Source organism: Microcaecilia unicolor, chromosome 13 (genome assembly GCF_901765095.1).
Source record: "Microcaecilia unicolor chromosome 13, aMicUni1.1, whole genome shotgun sequence".
Taxonomy (NCBI): domain Eukaryota; kingdom Metazoa; phylum Chordata; class Amphibia; order Gymnophiona; family Siphonopidae; genus Microcaecilia; species Microcaecilia unicolor.
In genome coordinates, this window is record NC_044043.1 from 31,188,603 (window position 1) to 31,207,664 (window position 19,062).

General features: G+C 47.0%; 1 protein-coding gene across 1 annotated transcript in view; it reads right to left on the bottom strand.

Moving 5' to 3' along the window:
* CCT6A (chaperonin containing TCP1 subunit 6A) overlaps positions 1 to 19,062 on the bottom strand; it is a 103,819-nt gene that overhangs the window by 57,373 nt on the left and 27,384 nt on the right. Inside the window, exons 3-4 of the mRNA XM_030222360.1 lie at positions 777 to 911; positions 499 to 672 (exon numbers count right to left, since the gene is read on the bottom strand). Coding sequence (XP_030078220.1) covers positions 499 to 672; positions 777 to 911 — 309 coding nt within the window. The remainder of the gene's footprint in view (positions 1 to 498; positions 673 to 776; positions 912 to 19,062) is intronic.

A 19,062-nucleotide genomic window follows, 5' to 3' on the forward strand; every position in this document is an offset into this window, starting at 1 on the left:
TGGCCGAGAAGACAATCTAAATAGTTTTTTTTTTTTTTTTTTTAAACAAGGTTAGAGGTTATTTGTTTAATGGGTGAAAGGTTCACAGGGTGGGAAAGAGAGGGATAGGCTCAAAAATCATGAACATGGAATTGCTATCAATATATATACATTTTTATTTCACTTGTTGGAATGCGTGTAGTTTTGATAATAGGTAAAACAACAGGATGCATTCCTTTAATTGGTAAAACTACTGAACTTTTGACATGTTTGCACTCAAGTTCTTTTATATGATTAATGGCTTACTTCTTTATCATTCTTTAATAAAAAGAATTAAACATAACTAAAATTTTAATAACATTTAAACACAACATCCAGATGCTCAGAGTATATAGGTCCTCTTGTCTCATCAGCAAGGTAGGTATTGTAAAGCTCAAATAAAAATTTGCAATACTTTAAACAATGAACTCCAAATTATGTTAATGAGAATCTCCCACCCTAATAACCTACAGAACTTGCCTCTGTCAGAACATCAGCCAACTCTGCATGAACCTTGGTACGTAGTGATGTTCTGGCAACATTGACAAGGGTTTCCCTATCCATTTCCTTGCATGCTTTGACACGATCCAAAACCTCAAGTGCTTTTTCTTTAGCAGCTTCAAACCCTTCAGTCACAATTCTGGGGTGTAGACCCTGTTAGAAAGAAAAACAAAGTGCATAATTAACAAGCTATACATTTAATGAAAACTGAATTGTATTACCAAAGGCTGAATGTAAGAGATCCATTTTCAACATACCTCAGAAATATAAAGGTCAGCCTGTTTCAGGAGCTCACCAATGATAAGAACATTTGAAGTTGTACCGTCCCCTGTGATGTCATCCTGCGCAGTTGCTACTTTTGCTATCAAGGAGGCTGTAGGATGTTGAATTTGCTATAAAAAAATAAAAGGCACTCAATACTACAAGCTTTCAAACCAGGTGCATTACAACTACATAGTATGAATCAATTAGATTTTTAGTATTTCAGCACTTCAGTCAAAGTTGCTACAATGACTCACATTCAAAACAACTTCCCAGGAGTAAAAAACAAAAAACAAACAAGTTAACAGGTACAGGTGAACTTTTAATCAAGGCCAGAGGGTCATTTATTTCCAACTATTTCAAGTCAAGAGGTAGAGTATTACTATGGATTAAGAACTGGTTGAAAGATAGGAAGCAGAGAGTAGGACTGAATAGTCAGTATTCTCAGTGGAGAAGGGTAGTTAGTGGGGTCCCCCAGGGGTCTGTGCTGGGACCGCTGCTTTTTAACACACTTATAAATGACCTAGAGATGGGAGTGACTAGTGAGGTAATTAAATTCGCAGATGACACAAAACTATTCAGGATCATCAAGTCGCAGGAGGAGTGTGAAAGATTACAGGACCACCTCACGAGACTGGGAGATTGGGCGTGCAAGTGGCAGATGAAGTTCAATGTTGACAAGTGCAAAGTGATGCATGTGGGTAAAAGGAACCCGAATTACTGCTATGTCACGCAAGGTTCCGCGTTAGGAGTCACATACCTAGAAAGGGATCTGGGAGTTATCGTGGATAAGACGTTTAAAACTTCTGCTCAGTGTGCTGCAGCGGCTAAAAAAGCACACAGAATGTTGGGTATTATTAGGAAAGGGATGGAAAACAAACACGAGGACGTTATAATGCCGTTGTATCGCTCCATGGTGCAACCGCACCTAGAATAGTGTGTCCAATTCTGGTCGCCGCATCTCAAAAAAGATATAAAGGAATTGGAGAAGGTGCAGAGAAGGGCGACGAAAATGATAAAGGGAATGGAACGACTTCCCTATGAGGAAAGGCTGAGGTTAGGGCTCTTCAGCTTGGAGAAAAGGTGGCTGAGGGGTGATATGATAGAAGTCTACAAGATAATGAGCGTAATAGAGCGGACAGATGTGAAGCGTTTGTTTACACTTTCAAACAGCAACAAAACCAGGGGACACAAGATGAAGCTAGAATATGGTAGATTTAAAACAAATAGGAGAAAGTTTTTCTTTACTCAGCGTGTAGCTAGACTCTGGAACTTGTTGCCGGAAAATGTAGTGACAGTGGCTGGCCTTATGGAATTTAAAGGGGGTTTGGGCAGATTCCTGAGGGAAAAATCCATTGAACATTAAGAATTTTTTTTTTTTTGGGGGGGGGGGGGGGGGGGGGGTGCCGGGTTCTTGAAGCCTGGATTGGCCACTGTCGGAGACAGGATGCTGGGCTTGATGGACCCTTGGTCCATCATGTGTGGCAGTGCTCATGTACTTAAGTCATCAGATTGCTAGAAAAATCCCAGTGATTAACCAAAAGAAATTTTTATCTAATACCATTTTCTATGTCTGCAATAACTGTATAACTCGAGATAGGCAAAGATGTGTAAACTACTGAACTGTAAGCTTTGTACTAATGTAGACACCACCAGAAAATAAGATCTCATTACTTTCTTACAATACTCTAAACAATGAGAAAAAGGACCTTAGAAATTAAACCTTCTCAAATACAATACTACTACAATAGTAGGTTAATTACTTAAGAATAGTCCTACTGGGCCAGACCAATGTCCCATCTAGCCAAGTATTCTGCTTCCCACAGTGGCCACTCCAGGTCACAAGTACCTCAAAGAAACCCAAAGAGAAGATTCTTTTTAATTCACTGGTCAAAAGAGATTTATACACACTATCAAAAAACCACATCAACACTCTTCCATCAGCCCCGGAGACCTTGGTTTCACTAAAAGCTGCATCAGGGGACACAAGGAGAAATTAGTTCTTGCCCAATAATTTTTCTTTCCTTTAGTCCTTTCCACTATTCCAGAAACTGTGGACAGGTTACCTGATGCTAAGGTCCACCTTGGGGGTCAGCACTCAAGAAAAAGATCTAGATGTGATAAGTAGTAGTAGTAGATAATATGCTGAACTCTTCTGCTCAGTGTGTGATGGCAGCCAAAAAAGCAAACAGGATGCTAGGAATTATTAGGAGAGGGATGATGAATAAGACAGACAATACTATAATGCCTCTTTATCGTTCCATAGTGCAACCACACCTTGAGTATTGCATTCAGTTCTGGTAGCAGTATCTAAAACAAACAAAAAAATAATAATAAAAAAATAATAATAATAAAAAAAAAAAAAAAATATATATATATATATATATATATATATATATATATAGTGGAATTAGAAAAGGTTCAAAGAAGAACGACCTAAATGATAAAGGGGGGGAACTCCTCTCATATGAGGAAAGGCTAAAGAGGTTAGGGCTTTTCAGCCTGGAAAAGAAACGGATGAAGAGATATGATTTAGGTTTACAAAATCCTGACTGGTGTAGAACGAATAGAAGTAAATCGATTTTTTTTTATTTTTTATTAAGTTATCAAATTTATACAAGCATATCAAACTTGAACAGAAAGTTGGTTAATTAGAATCACATTACATCAATAAAAAATAATACTACATATATCTTTTTCTCTATTAGCCAAACATAAGTCCTCAAAAATGGAGTTCAAAATGTCATATGTTCAAGAACAATATGTATTAAGAGAGTTAACAGACATGTGCTTGATCCTATATATAATAATAATAATAATAATTCAAGAGCTAATTATTGTTGGAGGTTCTGCTCCAACAACCCTTCTTGCTGTAATAAATGACTCAAATTGGGAGGGATCATAAAATACAAATTTTTCAGAATGATAGTTAACTAAACATTTACAAGGAAATTTAAGAAAAAAAGTTGCTCCCAAATGAAACGTTTCTTGCTTCTTTTGAAGAAATCTTTTACGGCGTGCTTGGGTCTCCCTTGAGACATCTGGATAAACAGAGATCTTTAATCCTTTAAATAAATTTATCTCAATTTTTGTAAAACATTTTTAATATCCATATTTTGTCTGGCGACAAAGCTACTGTCGCTACCAAAGTAGCTGGTGTTATCTGATCAATATCTGATGTTTCTAATAATGTCGTAACATCCAAAGGTTGATTTTCTTGTAATGGAAGATTCCTAGGAGGTAGGTAATAAACTTGAGCGAAAGGGGGGATATTTTCCTTCCCTATTTGGATAATATCTTTGAAGTAAGATTTTAGCATCTCTCTTGGAAACACTGAAGATAAGTAAGGAAAATTTATAAACCGAAGTTTATTACTTCTAGAATAGTTCTCCAAATTTTCTGTCTTCCGTCTTAAATTTGTTAAATCTTTAAGCATAGTATTTTGTACTTCTTGCTGAATCTTCTTCTCTTGCTTATGGACTTGCAAATTCAATAATTTAACTTTCTCCTCTATTTGATCAAGATCTTGTTTTATCTTATGAATCTGGGGGACTAACGCCTTCCCTAGATCAACAATCAGTGTCCAAAGATTATCCAATGTGACTTCAGGAGGTTCAACTATCTGTAATAATGAAAATGAAATAGTTTCTACCTCTGTTTGTTGTGGAACGATACCTGCCAAAATTGACGCATTTTCCTCCTCTGTCGTTGTTTCGACCGCCATGGCTAACACAGCTTCCACTTGGTCTAATCTCGCCTCTTGTCTTCCTTGTCCTGTGACTGCTTCGGAACTCAGGTTCGGAGACACCATCTTTGGGGAGCTAGTTCCACATGGCTGAGGAGGGGGGAGAGGTGCTCTATCGTCAGGGCTCAAAGAAACTTCCAGCCCAGGACCCTCTTGTAGGCCTTCAACTACCACGGAGACTGTCTGCGGGCCGCTCACTGACGTTCTAGGATCAGGAGTCCTCTACAAAAAGGAATCAATCGGGCCAACAAGAGTAGGGGGATTTGGCCAATGGGAGGCTGAGGCAGCGGCTTTTCCCTTCTCTAAGGCATAGCTATAAGTTTTAAGGAAAATTTTGTGAGAGCTCAAACACACGTCTGCTTCACTCGGCAGCCATTCTGAACTCAGTAAATCGATTTTTTACTTGTTTCAGAAGTACAAAGACTTGGGGACACTCAAGTTACATGGAAATACTTCTAAAACAAAGAGGAGGAAATATTTTTCACTCAATATAGTTAAGCTCTGGAACTCTGCCAGAGGCTGCGATAACAGCAGTTAGCATGGTAAAATTATGTATCATACCTGATAATTTTCTTTCCATTAATCATAGCTGATCAATCCATAGACTGGTGGGTTGTGTCCATCTACCAGCAGGTGGAGATAGAGAGCAAACTTTTGCCTCCCTATATGTGGTCATGTGCTGCCGGAAACTCCTCAGTATGTCGATATCAAAGCTCCATCCGCAGGACTCAGCACTTAAGAGAATTACACCCACAAAGGGACACTCTGCCCAGCTCACCACCGCCGAAACGGGGGAGGGGAATTAACCCAGCTCATCCCCACACAAGTGGGGGAGGGGAATCCGTCCAGCTCATCCCCGCGGAGCGGGGGAGGGACACCACACCCGCCGATGCGGGGGGATCTGGCTTATCCTGCAACCGCAACCGCGGGAGGAGCTGACTGACCCTAACACCGCCGAAGCGGGAGGGGTACAAAGCTGCCCTACAGCCGCACGAAGCGGGAGGGAGTGCCGGCAGAATTTTAAGTCTCAATCCAGCCCCGTAAAACGGAGGGGAGAGGAATGTAGCAGCTCACTGTAACACAAACTCGTCTCAACTCTTGAAGAATCGAAGTGAAAAAACTTGAACACGAAGTCTTTCTGAAGTAACTGAAGACTAAACTTGAACCTGAAATGCAACCAGAATAAAAACAGTACAGATATCTGGGAGGGGCTATGGATTGATCAGCTATGATTAATGGAAAGAAAATTATCAGGTATGATACATAATTTTACCTTCCATATCATCATGCTGATCAATCCATAGACTGGTGGGATGTACCGAAGCAGTACTCACCCAGGGCGGGACATTGAAATCCCTGAACTCAACACAATCTCCAAACCGGGCCTCCGCCCGTGCCGCCACAGTCAAGCGGTAATGCTTGGAGAATGTATGGGCCGATGCCCAAGTTGCCGCCTTGCATATCTCTTCCAAGGAGACGGACCCGGCCTCTGCCATCGAGGCCGCCTGAGCTCTAGTGGAGTGAGCCTTCAGCTGTATAGGCGGCACCTTCCCCGCGGCCACATAAGCCGCTGCAATGGCTTCCTTGACCCATCTTGCCACTGTAGGCTTAGCAGCCTGCAGACCCTTACGAGGACCTGCAAACAGGACAAACAGATGATCCGATTTCCGGAAATCATTGGTGACTTCCAAGTATCTGATAATGACTCGTCTCACATCCAGATATTTAAGAGCAGAGTACTCCTCTGGGTAGTCCTCCCTACGAAAGGAAGGGAGACAGAGCTGCTGATTCACATGGAAGCGAGAAACAATCTTGGGCAGGAAGGAAGGCACTGTGCGAATAGACACTCCTGCCTCAGTGAACTGTAGAAAAGGCTCTCGACATGAGAGTGCCTGGAGCTCGGAAACTCTTCTGGCTGAAGTGATAGCCACCAAAAAGACTGCTTTCAACGTCAGGTCTTTCAGAGATGCCCTCAACAAGGGTTCAAAAGGCGGCTTCTGTAATGCTCTTAGCACCAGGTTGAAATTCCACGCAGGCACCACTGAGTGCAGAGGAGGGCGCAGGTGCTTAACTCCCTTGAGAAAACGCACCACATCTGGCTGCGAAGCCAGGGAAGCACCCTTCAGGCGGCCCCTGAAGCAAGCCAGGGCCGCTACCTGGACTTTAAGGGAACTGAGCGACAGGCCTTTCTCCAGACCTTCTTGCAGGAATGCCAACACTGAAGAAATTGGAGCAGTGAATGGAGAAAATGAGCCTGCTTCACCGCGCTGCAAAGGTACGCCAAACCCTGGCGTAAGCAGTCTTCCTCAGACGCTGCCGCTCAATAGCCAGGCCGCAAGACCAAAGGGGGAGGATCCTCCATCACCACGGGACCCTTATGCAACAGGCCCTGCTCCACTGGCAGCCGCAGAGGATGGTCCACTGAGAGCCTGATCAAGTCCGCATACCAGGGACGTCTGGGCCAGTCTGGACCCACCAGGATTATCCGGCCTGGATGCTTTGCCACCTGGCCTAGCACCCTGCCCAACATGAGTCAGGGCGGGAACACATAGAGAAGCTCTTGTGCCGGCCACTGTTGGAGAAGAGCATCTACTCCCAGGGAGCGAGGGTCCCGTCCTCTGCTGAAAAAGCGCGGCACTTGGCAATAGGCCGATGACGCCATCAGGACTAAACTCGGCTGGCCCCAGCGCTTCGTGATGCCCAAGAACGCCTGAGCAAATAGCTGCCACTCTCCGGGCTCCAAGGTATGGCGACTGAGAAAGTCCGCCTTGACATTCATGACTCCGGCAAAGAGAGCCGCTGACAGCTGTGCCAGGTTCACTTCCACCCACTGGCATAGATTCATGGCCTCCTTGGCTAGAGGGGCGCTCTTGGTACCTCCCTGGCGGTTGACATAGGCCACAGCCGTGGCATTGTCCGACAGGACCCGTACTGGCTTCAACGCCAGTACCGGGATGAACTCCAACATAGAGAGCTGCATGGGGACGGGGTTTGCGGGATTCCCGCGGGGACGGAGGCAGTTCCTGCGGGGTTCCCGCGGGGATGGAAGCAGTTCTGTGGGGTTCCTGCGGGGACGGAGGCAGTTCCTGCGGGGTTCCCAAGGGGATGGAAGCAGTTCTGCAGGCTTCCCATGGAAGTGTAAGCTGCACCTGCACCAGCCTCTCATCTACCGAATACCAATTTCTTTGAGTGCTGTCTCTTCCTCCTCCTCTTCTTCCTTGCTTTAACAGCATAAATGTGGAAAGTCTTCCATTAAGGAGGTGGTAGAGTCACAAATGATGACGGAATTCAAAAAGGCGTGGGATGAACACAGAGGATCTCTAATTAGAAAACGGAAGTTATATAAAAGCTAACCTTAAATGGCTGCATGTATGTGGATGTGTCAAGTCACGCTTAGATGGCGACTCTGGCTGTGATGAACTAGGGCTGATACCTGGCAGACTTGTATGGTCTGTGTCTCATACATGGCAATCTGGTGTAGGATGGGCTGGAAAGGGCTTAGACAGCAACTTCAGTGGCTGGAACATGAGGACAGTGCTGGACAGACTTTTACGGTCTGTGTCCCACAAATGAGAACATGAATAGGCTGGAGTGGCAGGGCCGTGCCGATGCGGTAAGCGGGGTAAGCACCGCAGGCGGACACTGAGGGAACCAAGAGCGCGAAGGGAAGAGAGACGTCGGCAGCGCTCCGTTTTCACAGATGCTGCTGCGACTGCAAGTAAAAGATTTAAAGGCCCCCAGGGCACGCAGCGATCATCTTCACGGGGGGGAGAGGGGCGCGCGCGCCAACTGTTCTTCTGCTGGGGGGGCGCCAACTGTTCTTCTGCGGGGGGGGGGGGGGGGGGGCGCCAACAGTTCGTCTGCGGGGGGGGGGGGGGGGGGGGGGGCGGCATAGACCCTTGGCACGGGCCTGTGGAGTGGGCTTCGATGGCAACTCCAGCAGTTGGAACATAAGGATGGGACCAGATAGACTTCTGTGGTCTTTGTTCCAGAAACACGAAAGACCATAATCAAGTATATACAATGGGGGAAATAAGTATTTGATCCCTTGCTGATTTTGTAAGTTTGCCCACTGACAAAGACATGAGCAGCCCATAATTGAAGGGTAGGTTATTGGTAACAGTGAGAGATAGCACATCACAAATTAAATCCGGAAAATCACATTGTGGAAAGTATATGAATTTATTTGCATTCTGCAGAGGGAAATAAGTATTTGATCCCCCACCAACCAGTAAGAGATCTGGCCCCTACAGACCAGGTAGATGCTCCAAATCAACTCGTTACCTGCATGACAGACAGCTGTCGGCAATGGTCACCTGTATGAAAGACACCTGTCCACAGACTCAGTGAATCAGTCAGACTCTAACCTCTACAAAATGGCCAAGAGCAAGGAGCTGTCTAAGGATGTCAGGGACAAGATCATACACCTGCACAAGGCTGGAATGGGCTACAAAACCATCAGTAAGACGCTGGGCGAGAAGGAGACAACTGTTGGTGCCATAGTAAGAAAATGAATGAAGTACAAAATGACTGTCAATCGACAAAGATCTGGGGCTCCACGCAAAATCTCACCTCGTGGGGTATCCTTGATCATGAGGAAGGTTAGAAATCAGCCTACAACTACAAGGGGGGAACTTGTCAATGATCTCAAGGCAGCTGGGACCACTGTCACCACGAAAACCATTGGTAACACATTACGACATAACGGATTGCAATCCTGCAGTGCCCGCAAGGTCCCCCTGCTCCGGAAGGCACATGTGACGGCCCGTCTGAAGTTTGCCAGTGAACACCTGGATGATGCCGAGAGTGATTGGGAGAAGGTGCTGTGGTCAGATGAGACAAAAATTGAGCTCTTTGGCATGAACTCAACTCGCCGTGTTTGGAGGAAGAGAAATGCTGCCTATGACCCAAAGAACACCGTCCCCACTGTCAAGCATGGAGGTGGAAATGTTATGTTTTGGGGGTGTTTCTCTGCTAAGGGCACAGGACTACTTCACAGCATCAATGGGAGAATGGATGGGGCCATGTACCGTACAATTCTGAGTGACAACCTCCTTCCCTCCGCCAGGGCCTTAAAAATGGGTCGTGGCTGGGTCTTCCAGCACGACAATGACCCAAAACATACAGCCAAGGCAACAAAGGAGTGGCTCAGGAAGAAGCACATTAGGGTCATGGAGTGGCCTAGCCAGTCACCAGACCTTAATCCCATTGAAAACTTATGGAGGGAGCTGAAGCTGCGAGTTGCCAAGCGACAGCCCAGAACTCTTAATGATTTAGAGATGATCTGCAAAGAGGAGTGGACCAAAATTCCTCCTGACATGTGTGCAAACCTCATCATCAACTACAGAAGACGTCTGACCGCTGTGCTTGCCAACAAGGGTTTTGCCACCAAGTATTAGGTCTTGTTTGCCAGAGGGATTAAATACTTATTTCCCTCTGCAGAATGCAAATAAATTCATATACTTTCCACAATGTGATTTTCCGGATTTAATTTGTGATGTGCTATCTCTCACTGTTACCAATAACCTACCCTTCAATTATGGGCTGCTCATGTCTTTGTCAGTGGGCAAACTTACAAAATCAGCAAGGGATCAAATACTTATTTCCCCCACTGTAATATCACACTCGTTGATTTAATGATGAATTGATCATGAGTGTGACTATTGGGCAGAGTGGATGGACTGTTCAGGTCTATTTGCTGTCACTTACTATGTTATTATTAATCCTCTTTGCTCTCAGACTGGTGCACAGACCTCAGCTCTGACACAGGCACAAGAATCAGATGTCACCTGACCTACTGGCGCGTGCATGTGGCGACCTCTCAGCACACACTGCCAGTGAATCAGAGACAAATCTTACATGTGCGCACCAGAGTGTTCCAAGTTCCAACTTCCGTTCCTTCCTTGCCTACAGTGCTGTGGCTCAAATCCAGAGAGAGACTGAGGGAGCTGACTGGAATTTTCTTTTATGTACCATTAAATTCTTACGGGGATGGGTGGGCATGGGTTAAATTTTTACGGGGATGGGTGGGGACGGGTTGGGATGGTTTAAATTTTTGCGGGGATGGGTGGGGATGGGTAAGATTCCAGTGGGGACGGGTGGGGACGGGTAAAATTCCAACAGGGACGGGCGGGGATGGGTAAGATTTCTGTCCCCGTGCAACTCTCTACTCCAACAGCACCAACCGAATGGCTCTGAGTTCCAGGAGGTTGATAGACCACTTTGCCTCTGCAGGAGACCAGAGCCCCTGCGCTGTCCTTCCCAAGCAGTGGGCTCCCCAGCCCATCAAAGAGGCGTCTGTCGTGACGACAATCCACTCCGGGGTCACCAGAGGCATTCCCGCAGACAACTTGTCTGTCTGCGTCCACCAGCTCAGCGCCTTGCGCACTGCTGGGTCCAAGGGAAGGCGCACAGCATAATCCTCCGACATCGGAGTCCAGCGCAGCAGCAGAGATTGTTGTAGTGGTCTCATATGAGCCCTGGCCCAGGGCACTACATCCATCGTGGCCGTCATAGAGCCCAACAGCTGCACATAGTCCCAAGCCCGAATAGGAGAGGCTACTAGGAACTGGTCCACCTGAGCCTGAAGCTTGACAATCCGATTGTCTGGCAGGAACACTCTGCCCACATGGGTGTCGAATCGAACTCCCAGATACTCCAGGGACTGAGTCGGGCGCAGCTGGCTTTTCTCCCAGTTGATGATCCACCTCAGGGAGCTCAAAAGAGCAACCACCCGGTTCACAGCTTTGCCGCACTCTGCATAAGAGGGGGCTTGTATCAACCAGTCGTCCAGATAAGGATGGACTTGAACTCCTTCCTTCCTCAGGAAGGCCGCGATGACCACCATTACTTTGGAGAAGGTCCGCGGAGCAGTAGCCAACCCGAACGGGAGGGCTCTGAACTGGAAGTGTCGGCCCAGTACTGCAAAACGCAGAAAGCGTTGATGAGGAGGCCAGATGGGAATATGCAAGAACGCTTCCTTGATGACCAAGGATGCCAGGAACTCTCCTGCCTTCACTGCCGCTATAACAGAGCGGAGGGTCTCCATGCGAAAGTGCCGAACTTTCAAGGCCCAATGGACCCCTTGAGGTCGAGGATAGGCCGTACAGAACCTCCTTTCTTTGGAATCACAAAGAAAATGGAGTAACGTCCCTTGCCAAGCTGATTTTCTGGCACCGGAACGACCACCCCCAGGCGGATCAGATTGTCCAAGGTCTGCTGCACTGCCACAGCTTTGACCGGAGACTTGCAGGGAGAGAGTACAAACCCGTCTTTTAAGGGTCGGCAGAACTCTAGCTTGTAGCCGTCTCTGATGACTTCCAGCACCCAAGCGTCTGAAGTTATTGTGGTCCACTCGCCCATAAACGAGGACAGCCGTCCTCCAATCTGCACTGGGGCGTGGACCAAGGCCCCGTCATTGGGTACGAGACCCTGGGGGAGGACCGGAGGGAGCACCTCCGGGACGGCGGTCTCTGCGAAAGGAATGCTGCTTGGGGGAGAAGTTCCTCTTGAAGGAAGAGGGGGCAGAGGAGCCCGACCTGCCCGGGCGGTACAGACAGTCTTCCTGAAACCGTCCTCTGGAGGTACCAGGGCGAGTACTAGCCCGAGCTCTGACCTCTGGTAACTTCTTGCCCTTAGACGTGCCGAGATCGGTCACGATCTTGTCCAGCTCGACCCCAAAGAGCAGCTTGCCTTTAAAAGGCAATCTAGCCAGGCGGGATTTAGAGGCGTGGTCAGCAGAACAATGCTTCAGCCAATGCCACCGCCGCGCAGAGATTGTCTGAGCCATGCCTTTAGCTGAGGCTCTCAAGACATCATACAGCAAGTCTGCCAAATAGGCTAAGCCCGATTCCAGGGCCGGCCAATCAGCCCTCAAGGAATGATCCGAGGGGGAAGCCCACTGCACCATAGTCAGGCACGCCCTGGCCACATAGGAGCCGCAAACTGAGGCCTGCAAACTTAAAGCAGCCGCCTCAAAGGACGACCTTAAGGCCGCCTCCAATCTTCTGTCTTGGGCGTCCTTTAGGGCCGTGCCACCTTCCACTGGCAACGCCATTTTCTTAGTCACCGCAATGATTAAAGAATCCACGGTAGGCCACAGAAAGGCCTCACGTTCACTTTCAGGCAAAGGATAGAGGCGGGACATAGCCCTAGCCACTTTAAGGCTCGCTTCCGGGACATCCCATTGAGCCGAAATTAAGGTGTGCATGGCATCATGCACGTGGAAGGTTCTAGGCGGGCGTTTCGTCCCCAGCATAATGGCAGAGCCAACAGGGGCTGAGGGAGAGACGTCCTCCGGAGAGGAAATCTTCAAAATGCCCATGGCCTGCACTAACAGGTTGGGCAAATCCTCTGAGCTAAAGAGCCGCGCTGCAGAGGGGTCATCCGCTCCATCCGAGCGGGGATCCGTCTCCTCCAAGGAATCCGCAAAGGACCGTTGGGAGAACTCAGATACGCTGCCCTCATCTACATCGGAGGAGACAAAGTCCTCCAAGGCCTGGGAATCAACCCGAGGGCGTTTACCTCTGGGAACCTCAACCTCTTTACCAGACGAGGGAGCAGGAGCAGCGTTTTGCATAAGGAAGGCCTGATGCAGCAGCAAAACAAACTCGGGGGAGAAACCCCCCAGACTGTGCACTTCCGCAGCCTGGGCAACAGCCCTAGACGCACCCTCAACCGGCGCTCGCAAGAGCGGGGGAGAGACATGCTGCGCATCCAAAATGGCGTCCGGCGCGACACTCCGCGAAGGAGCCGCGCGGGAAGAGCGGCACTTAACTTTAGCCGCTTTGGTGCCGTTGCCCAAATTAAGGGCGTTCATGGCATTAATGTCTCCAACCTCAAGGGCGGCCCAAGAAGAAGCCGTCCAAGCCGCGTGGCCGGCCAAGATGGCGGAGGCGAGGAGCGGGGGATGGGCGTTTATGGCGGGAAAAACCGCCACGCCGGATGAAGGACCGGGACATTCATCGGTCACGAAACTGTCACCCAACAAGGGCGAATCAGGCTTTAAGACCCCCGCAACCCCTCTAGAAGCGCTCAAGCGACCCGGGGAGCGACTCTTTACGCCCTCCGACGCCATATGCCACGTGGAGATAAATCGGGGAACCCCCTGCCCGCTACAAAAAGGTAAAAATTACCTGCTTTCCGCTCCGAGCTGTAACGACCTGGTGTCCCAGTGAGTAGCTGCAATGAACGTTTAAATAAACGTCGAAATAAACGCCTTTAAGGACGTTCAAAAAATTTTTTTTTTTTTTTTTTAACGGAGCCAGCGGGAGGGGGGAGAAAAGGAGGGACCTGGCACCACCAGGTTTGCACTTGCTCAAAAGAGCCCTCAACCCCAGGCACTCAACAAAACCTAAAAATTAGGCTTGGAGGCCTAGCCAGAGCTGCTGCTGTGTGTGACCACCACCTGCTGAGATAGAGAACATACTGAGGAGTTTCCGGCAGCACATGACCACATATAGGGAGGCAAAAGTTTGCTCTCTATCTCCACCTGCTGGTAGATGGACACAACCCACCAGTCTATGGATTGATCAGCATGATGATATGGAAATCTGGGTTTAAAAAAAGGTTTGGAGAAGTTCCTGGAGGAAAAGTCCACAGTATTCTATTAGACAGACATGGGGAAGCAACTGCTTGCCCTGGGATTTGTAGCATGGAATGTTGCCACAATTTGGGTTTCTGCCAGGTACTTGTGACCTGGCTTGGCCACTGTTTGGACAGGATACTGGACTAGATGGACCATTGGTCTGACCCAGTATGGCTACTCTTATGTTCTTAGTTGTGTCCATCAACCAGCAGATAGAGAACTGAAAACAAAATAAGCAGAGACCTCTCTTGACATCCAGTCCCTCAGTATTTACATAGACAAGTAGGAAGGAGAAACTCAGAACAAAAACAACCTTAAAACTCACTAACCTGACAAGCAAACATGTGAGGACCTCTCATCTCTAGACAACTTGTACAGAACCAGAGATATGCAGGATGAATCATGCAAGGCGACAGTCATTACTTAACCCATTACTCTGCACTGACTAAACATCTCAAAAACCTTGGGTGGGCCTCTGGAATTGTAGAAAGTAATAAAGGAAAGAAAATGATTAGGTAAGACCTGATTTTTTTTTCTATTACGTAGCTTTCCGAACCTCAAACCTGTAGGATGTTCAAAAGCAATCCATACGAGTGGGATCCTGGTGCTGCCACCCTGAGGACCAAAGCTCCATATTTCTGAGCGCACCGCAACGTCTACCCTGTAGTGCTCGTCAAAGGTCGCTGCCTTGCTAATATCCACTCGAAACAGCAAGGTAGTCTCTGCCCAGGATGTCACTGTATGAATGAGCCTACAAGGTCTGAGAAGCCTGCTTTCCCACAAGCAAATAAGCTGATCGATAGTCTCCTTCAGTCATCTAGCAATTCTGGGCTTGGAAGCCAAGAGGCCAAGCCTCTGTTTACCAAAAAGCACAGTCTGTCCGATTTGCGAAATTCATTTGTGACTTCCAGATATCCGAGGGCTCTACACTCATCGAGAAGCTTCAAGAAAAGTAGTGAGCCTCTTCGTTCTCTCTGCAAAAGGATGGGCGCTCTACAGATTGGTCAAGATGAAATGCTGATAACATTTTTAGAAGTAAGGAACCATATGCAGGGAGACCCTCGCCTTCGAAAAGCAAAGAAAGGGATCCTGACCAGAGAGCCTAAAGCTACAAAACCTTACGCGCTGATGCAACAAGCCACCAACAAAGCTGTCTATCATAAAGATCTTTCAAATGAGGCCAAAGCACTAAATTTAAAGTACTACTACTACTACTTAACATTTCTAGAGCGCTACTAGGGTTACGCAGCGCTGTACAGATTAACAAAAGGACAGTCCCTGCTCCAAGGAGCTTACAATCTAATGGGCGAAATGTCAAGTAGGGGCAGTCCAGATTTCCTGGTTCCATTTTGGAAATGGTGTACGCAAGGGAGGCCTAAGCGGCCTGCTCACTGCAAAAAATCAAATACCTAGGTGAGTCTCCTGTAGTTGACTCCTGAAACGAGCCAAAACAGCAACCTGAACTTTCAGAGAACCTAACCCCTGAAGAAATGCTACGATGTGCACAATCTGAGCATAGAAGGGAGAAAGTCCATGCTCAGAACACCAGCCCTCAAACGTCCTCCACACCTCACATACTCCATGGAGGTAGACAGTTTCAGAGTCTAAAGCAAGGTAGCAATGGCCGAATCAGAATAACCTGTCTCAACCAAGCCCTTTCAATGGCCAAGCCGTAAGACTAAGGGGCACAGACGCTCCATGAGCACTGGACCTTGCTTCAGAAGGTTGTCTAACTGCGGTACCTAGGGACGACCCCCGTCTAGCAGTCGAATCAGGTCCGTTTACCACAGCCTCTGTGGCCAATATGGGGCTACATTATTCGACCCCAAAGCAATCCTTTTCAAGACACGGCCTACCATGGGCCAAGGAAAGAAGACATATAGTAGATGCCTCTCTAGACAGGACTGCAATAGGGCACTGATCCCCACTAAGCCTGGTTCATTCCAACAGCTGAAAAACTGGGGCACATTGGCATTCTTTATTATTGCCATCAAGTCCCAGAGGCAGAGAACCCCCACCAGTACATTATCAGGTTTATTAAAAAACTTGCTATCCCACATATAAATTTCTATGCGGCTTAGAGACTAATTATAGGAGAAAAAAAGATAGCAAAGGAAGGGAGAAATGGAACTCCATTATTGATAGAGGATATAGCCATCTATCCCCCCTTCAATCTGTTCAGAACTCTGCTGCACGTCTTATATTCCGCCAAAACCGATATACTCATATCACCCCTCTTCTCAGGTCACTTCACTGGCTTCTAATCCGATACCGCATTCAGTTCAAGCGCCTTCTTACCTACAAATGTACTCAATCTGCTGCCCCTCACTACCTCTCTACCCTCATCTCCCCTTATGTTCCCACCCGATACCTCCGTTCACAGGACAAATCCCTCCTCTCAGTACCCTTCTCCACCACTGCCAACTCCAGGCTCCGCCCATTCTGCCTCGCCTCACCCTATGCCTGGAACAACCTTCCTGAGCCCCTACGTCAAGCCCCCTCCCTGCCCATCTTCAAGTCTCTGCTTAAAGCCCACCTTTTCAATGCTGCCTTCGGCACCTAACTCTTACCTTCAGGATATCCGGACTGCCCCAAATTGACTGCCCCCATCGTATCGTCTACTCACTTGCACTTTAGATTGTAAGCTCTTTAAGCAGGGCCTGTCCTTTTATGTTAAATTGTACAGCGCTGCGTAACCCTAGTAGCGCTTTAGAAATGTTAAGTAATAGTAGTAGTATAGCAGACAAGGGAAGGATAAATAAATCTGAGCTGACCAATAGGCACTGCCCTGGAGACAGTCTTAGCATGTTGAAAATGCAACTTCATAAAGAAATGTTTTAAGGTCTGTTTTAAACATTGTCGAAAATGTCCATGTTCCGAGATAATGAGGCAGGAAATTCCATAGGGTGGGGCCTACTACTGAAAAACAAAAAACAAAAAAAAAATCTTGTGTAGTGTCATACCAAATAGATGGTACCATTAACAAATGCTGCCGAGATGAACGGAGACACGTTGGGGCGTAAATGGTGTCAGCAGCCATGCTAAACAAGAGGGAATTCTAGAGTTTAATTTTGAACACCAATAAAAGAATTTTATAAATGATCCTACATGTAACCAGGAGCCAATGTGCATCCATGAAACCCCTGGCTGGATAGTTCCCATTCCCCTGGGTCCAAGGAGTGCCTGCTGAGAAAGTCCGTGATGCTGACAAGCAGAGATTTTTCTCCTTCCAACTCATGAAGGAGGCCACCTCCATCACCATTGGATGACTGCAAGTCCCACTTTACACGTTGATATAAGCCACTGCTGTCCTTTGTCAGAGAAAACTCAGACCATGGCCCTCACCATAAAGGGAGCAAAGTCTGCAGAAGGAATTCTGCACTGCCCTGAGTTCCAAGCCATTTATTGACAGACTCTGATCCATCCAGTTGCCCTTTGCCAAATGGAACTTGTAATGAGCTCCCCCAACCCAATCTGCTGGCATTCATTGTCACCATCTCCCACTGTGTTAGAGGAAAACAAGCTCAGACGGTCAAATTCCTGGGCATCAACTACCACTGCATACTCCGTATGGCAACCAGCATCCAAGGAAGATGAAGGTCATACTTTTGTGACCCCGAAGCCCAGCGGCTGAGAAGAGATTCAGGCTTAATTTCAGAGGACACAGGGACAAAGCTTGACCCTGCAAACCCTGACCATACTGGCCAATCTTAAACAGTAGATATAAAAACTAGTATATCTATAAATACACACATGAAAAATGAAAATAAGAAATATGATTACTGTAAACAAAACTCAAGGACCAGAGTGACCTTCAAAGCACACAAATATATATATATAAACACGAGTCATAGCATTTTGCTAAAATGTACTTTTCTTTCAAATACATTAATGCTGGCATTATTTTAAATATATTTATATACAGTAAGGAAAACATATATATATAAAAAAACCTCTTAAATCTGCAGCTGGTGTGCTGGCCCATTGGTCTGCAAAATTCATCAGTGTTCTTGTTCTCAGATTTCTTCATACACTATCTTACTACCATCCACCAACAAAGTCACTGGGTTACAGCAGAATTACTAGTGATTTCAAATCACCAACAACTGAAAACACTAACCACACTGTTTAGCAGAGAGAACTCTCATTCTACAATTTCTGGCCAGTAGGAGGCTTCAGTGAGCAGAGATGCCTACTCCTCTGCTGGTTTCCATGTGAAATTAGCAAGTATAGGACCAGCAGAAGTCATGCAATTGTTGGGTCAGCTGTAGTTCTGAAAGGAGGAGTAAGAGGCAGCAGTGGGTGAGATTACAGTGGGTGCTGGAGAGAGATTAAGCCAGAGAAAGGGGGAGGAGGGAAGAGGATGAAAACACAAAATGATGTAAAAAGGGTGGAAGGTAAGGGGAAGGAAAGTTGATTGTAGCATAAAAACATTCTAGAAACTAAGGTACTTCAGCTGATTGTTTGCCTAGGCCCCACCAAAGAGTTAAACCCAGCATTTTTACTATTTTGCAATCAGGAGGAATTTCTGACTAATCTCTTACAATGTGACACAAATAATAGTGGCCTAATCCAAATATGTTATTTAAAATCCTCCTCTTTAGTGTCTCAGAAATACTCGGGGGGGAGGGGGGGGGGGGGAGGCTTATGACAACAATTAAGGAACATATCCCTGGTGCTGTCTGAAATACCTTATGCTTAATCTTCCGACCCTGAATTATACACCACCTCTTTCAACCACGAGTCGAGGCAGTTTACATACCATTGTACTTGCATTGTCGCTAAGGAGAAATTAGATCTTACCTGCTAATTTGCTTTCCTTTAGTCCCTCCGGACCGGACCAGGATTGGACTGATGGGTTGTGCTCGTCTACCAGCAGGTGGAGACTGAGAAAAAACTCTGACTCTAGAGAGCCAATAGGAGCCCTGGCCATGTGACCTTAGCCTCAGTA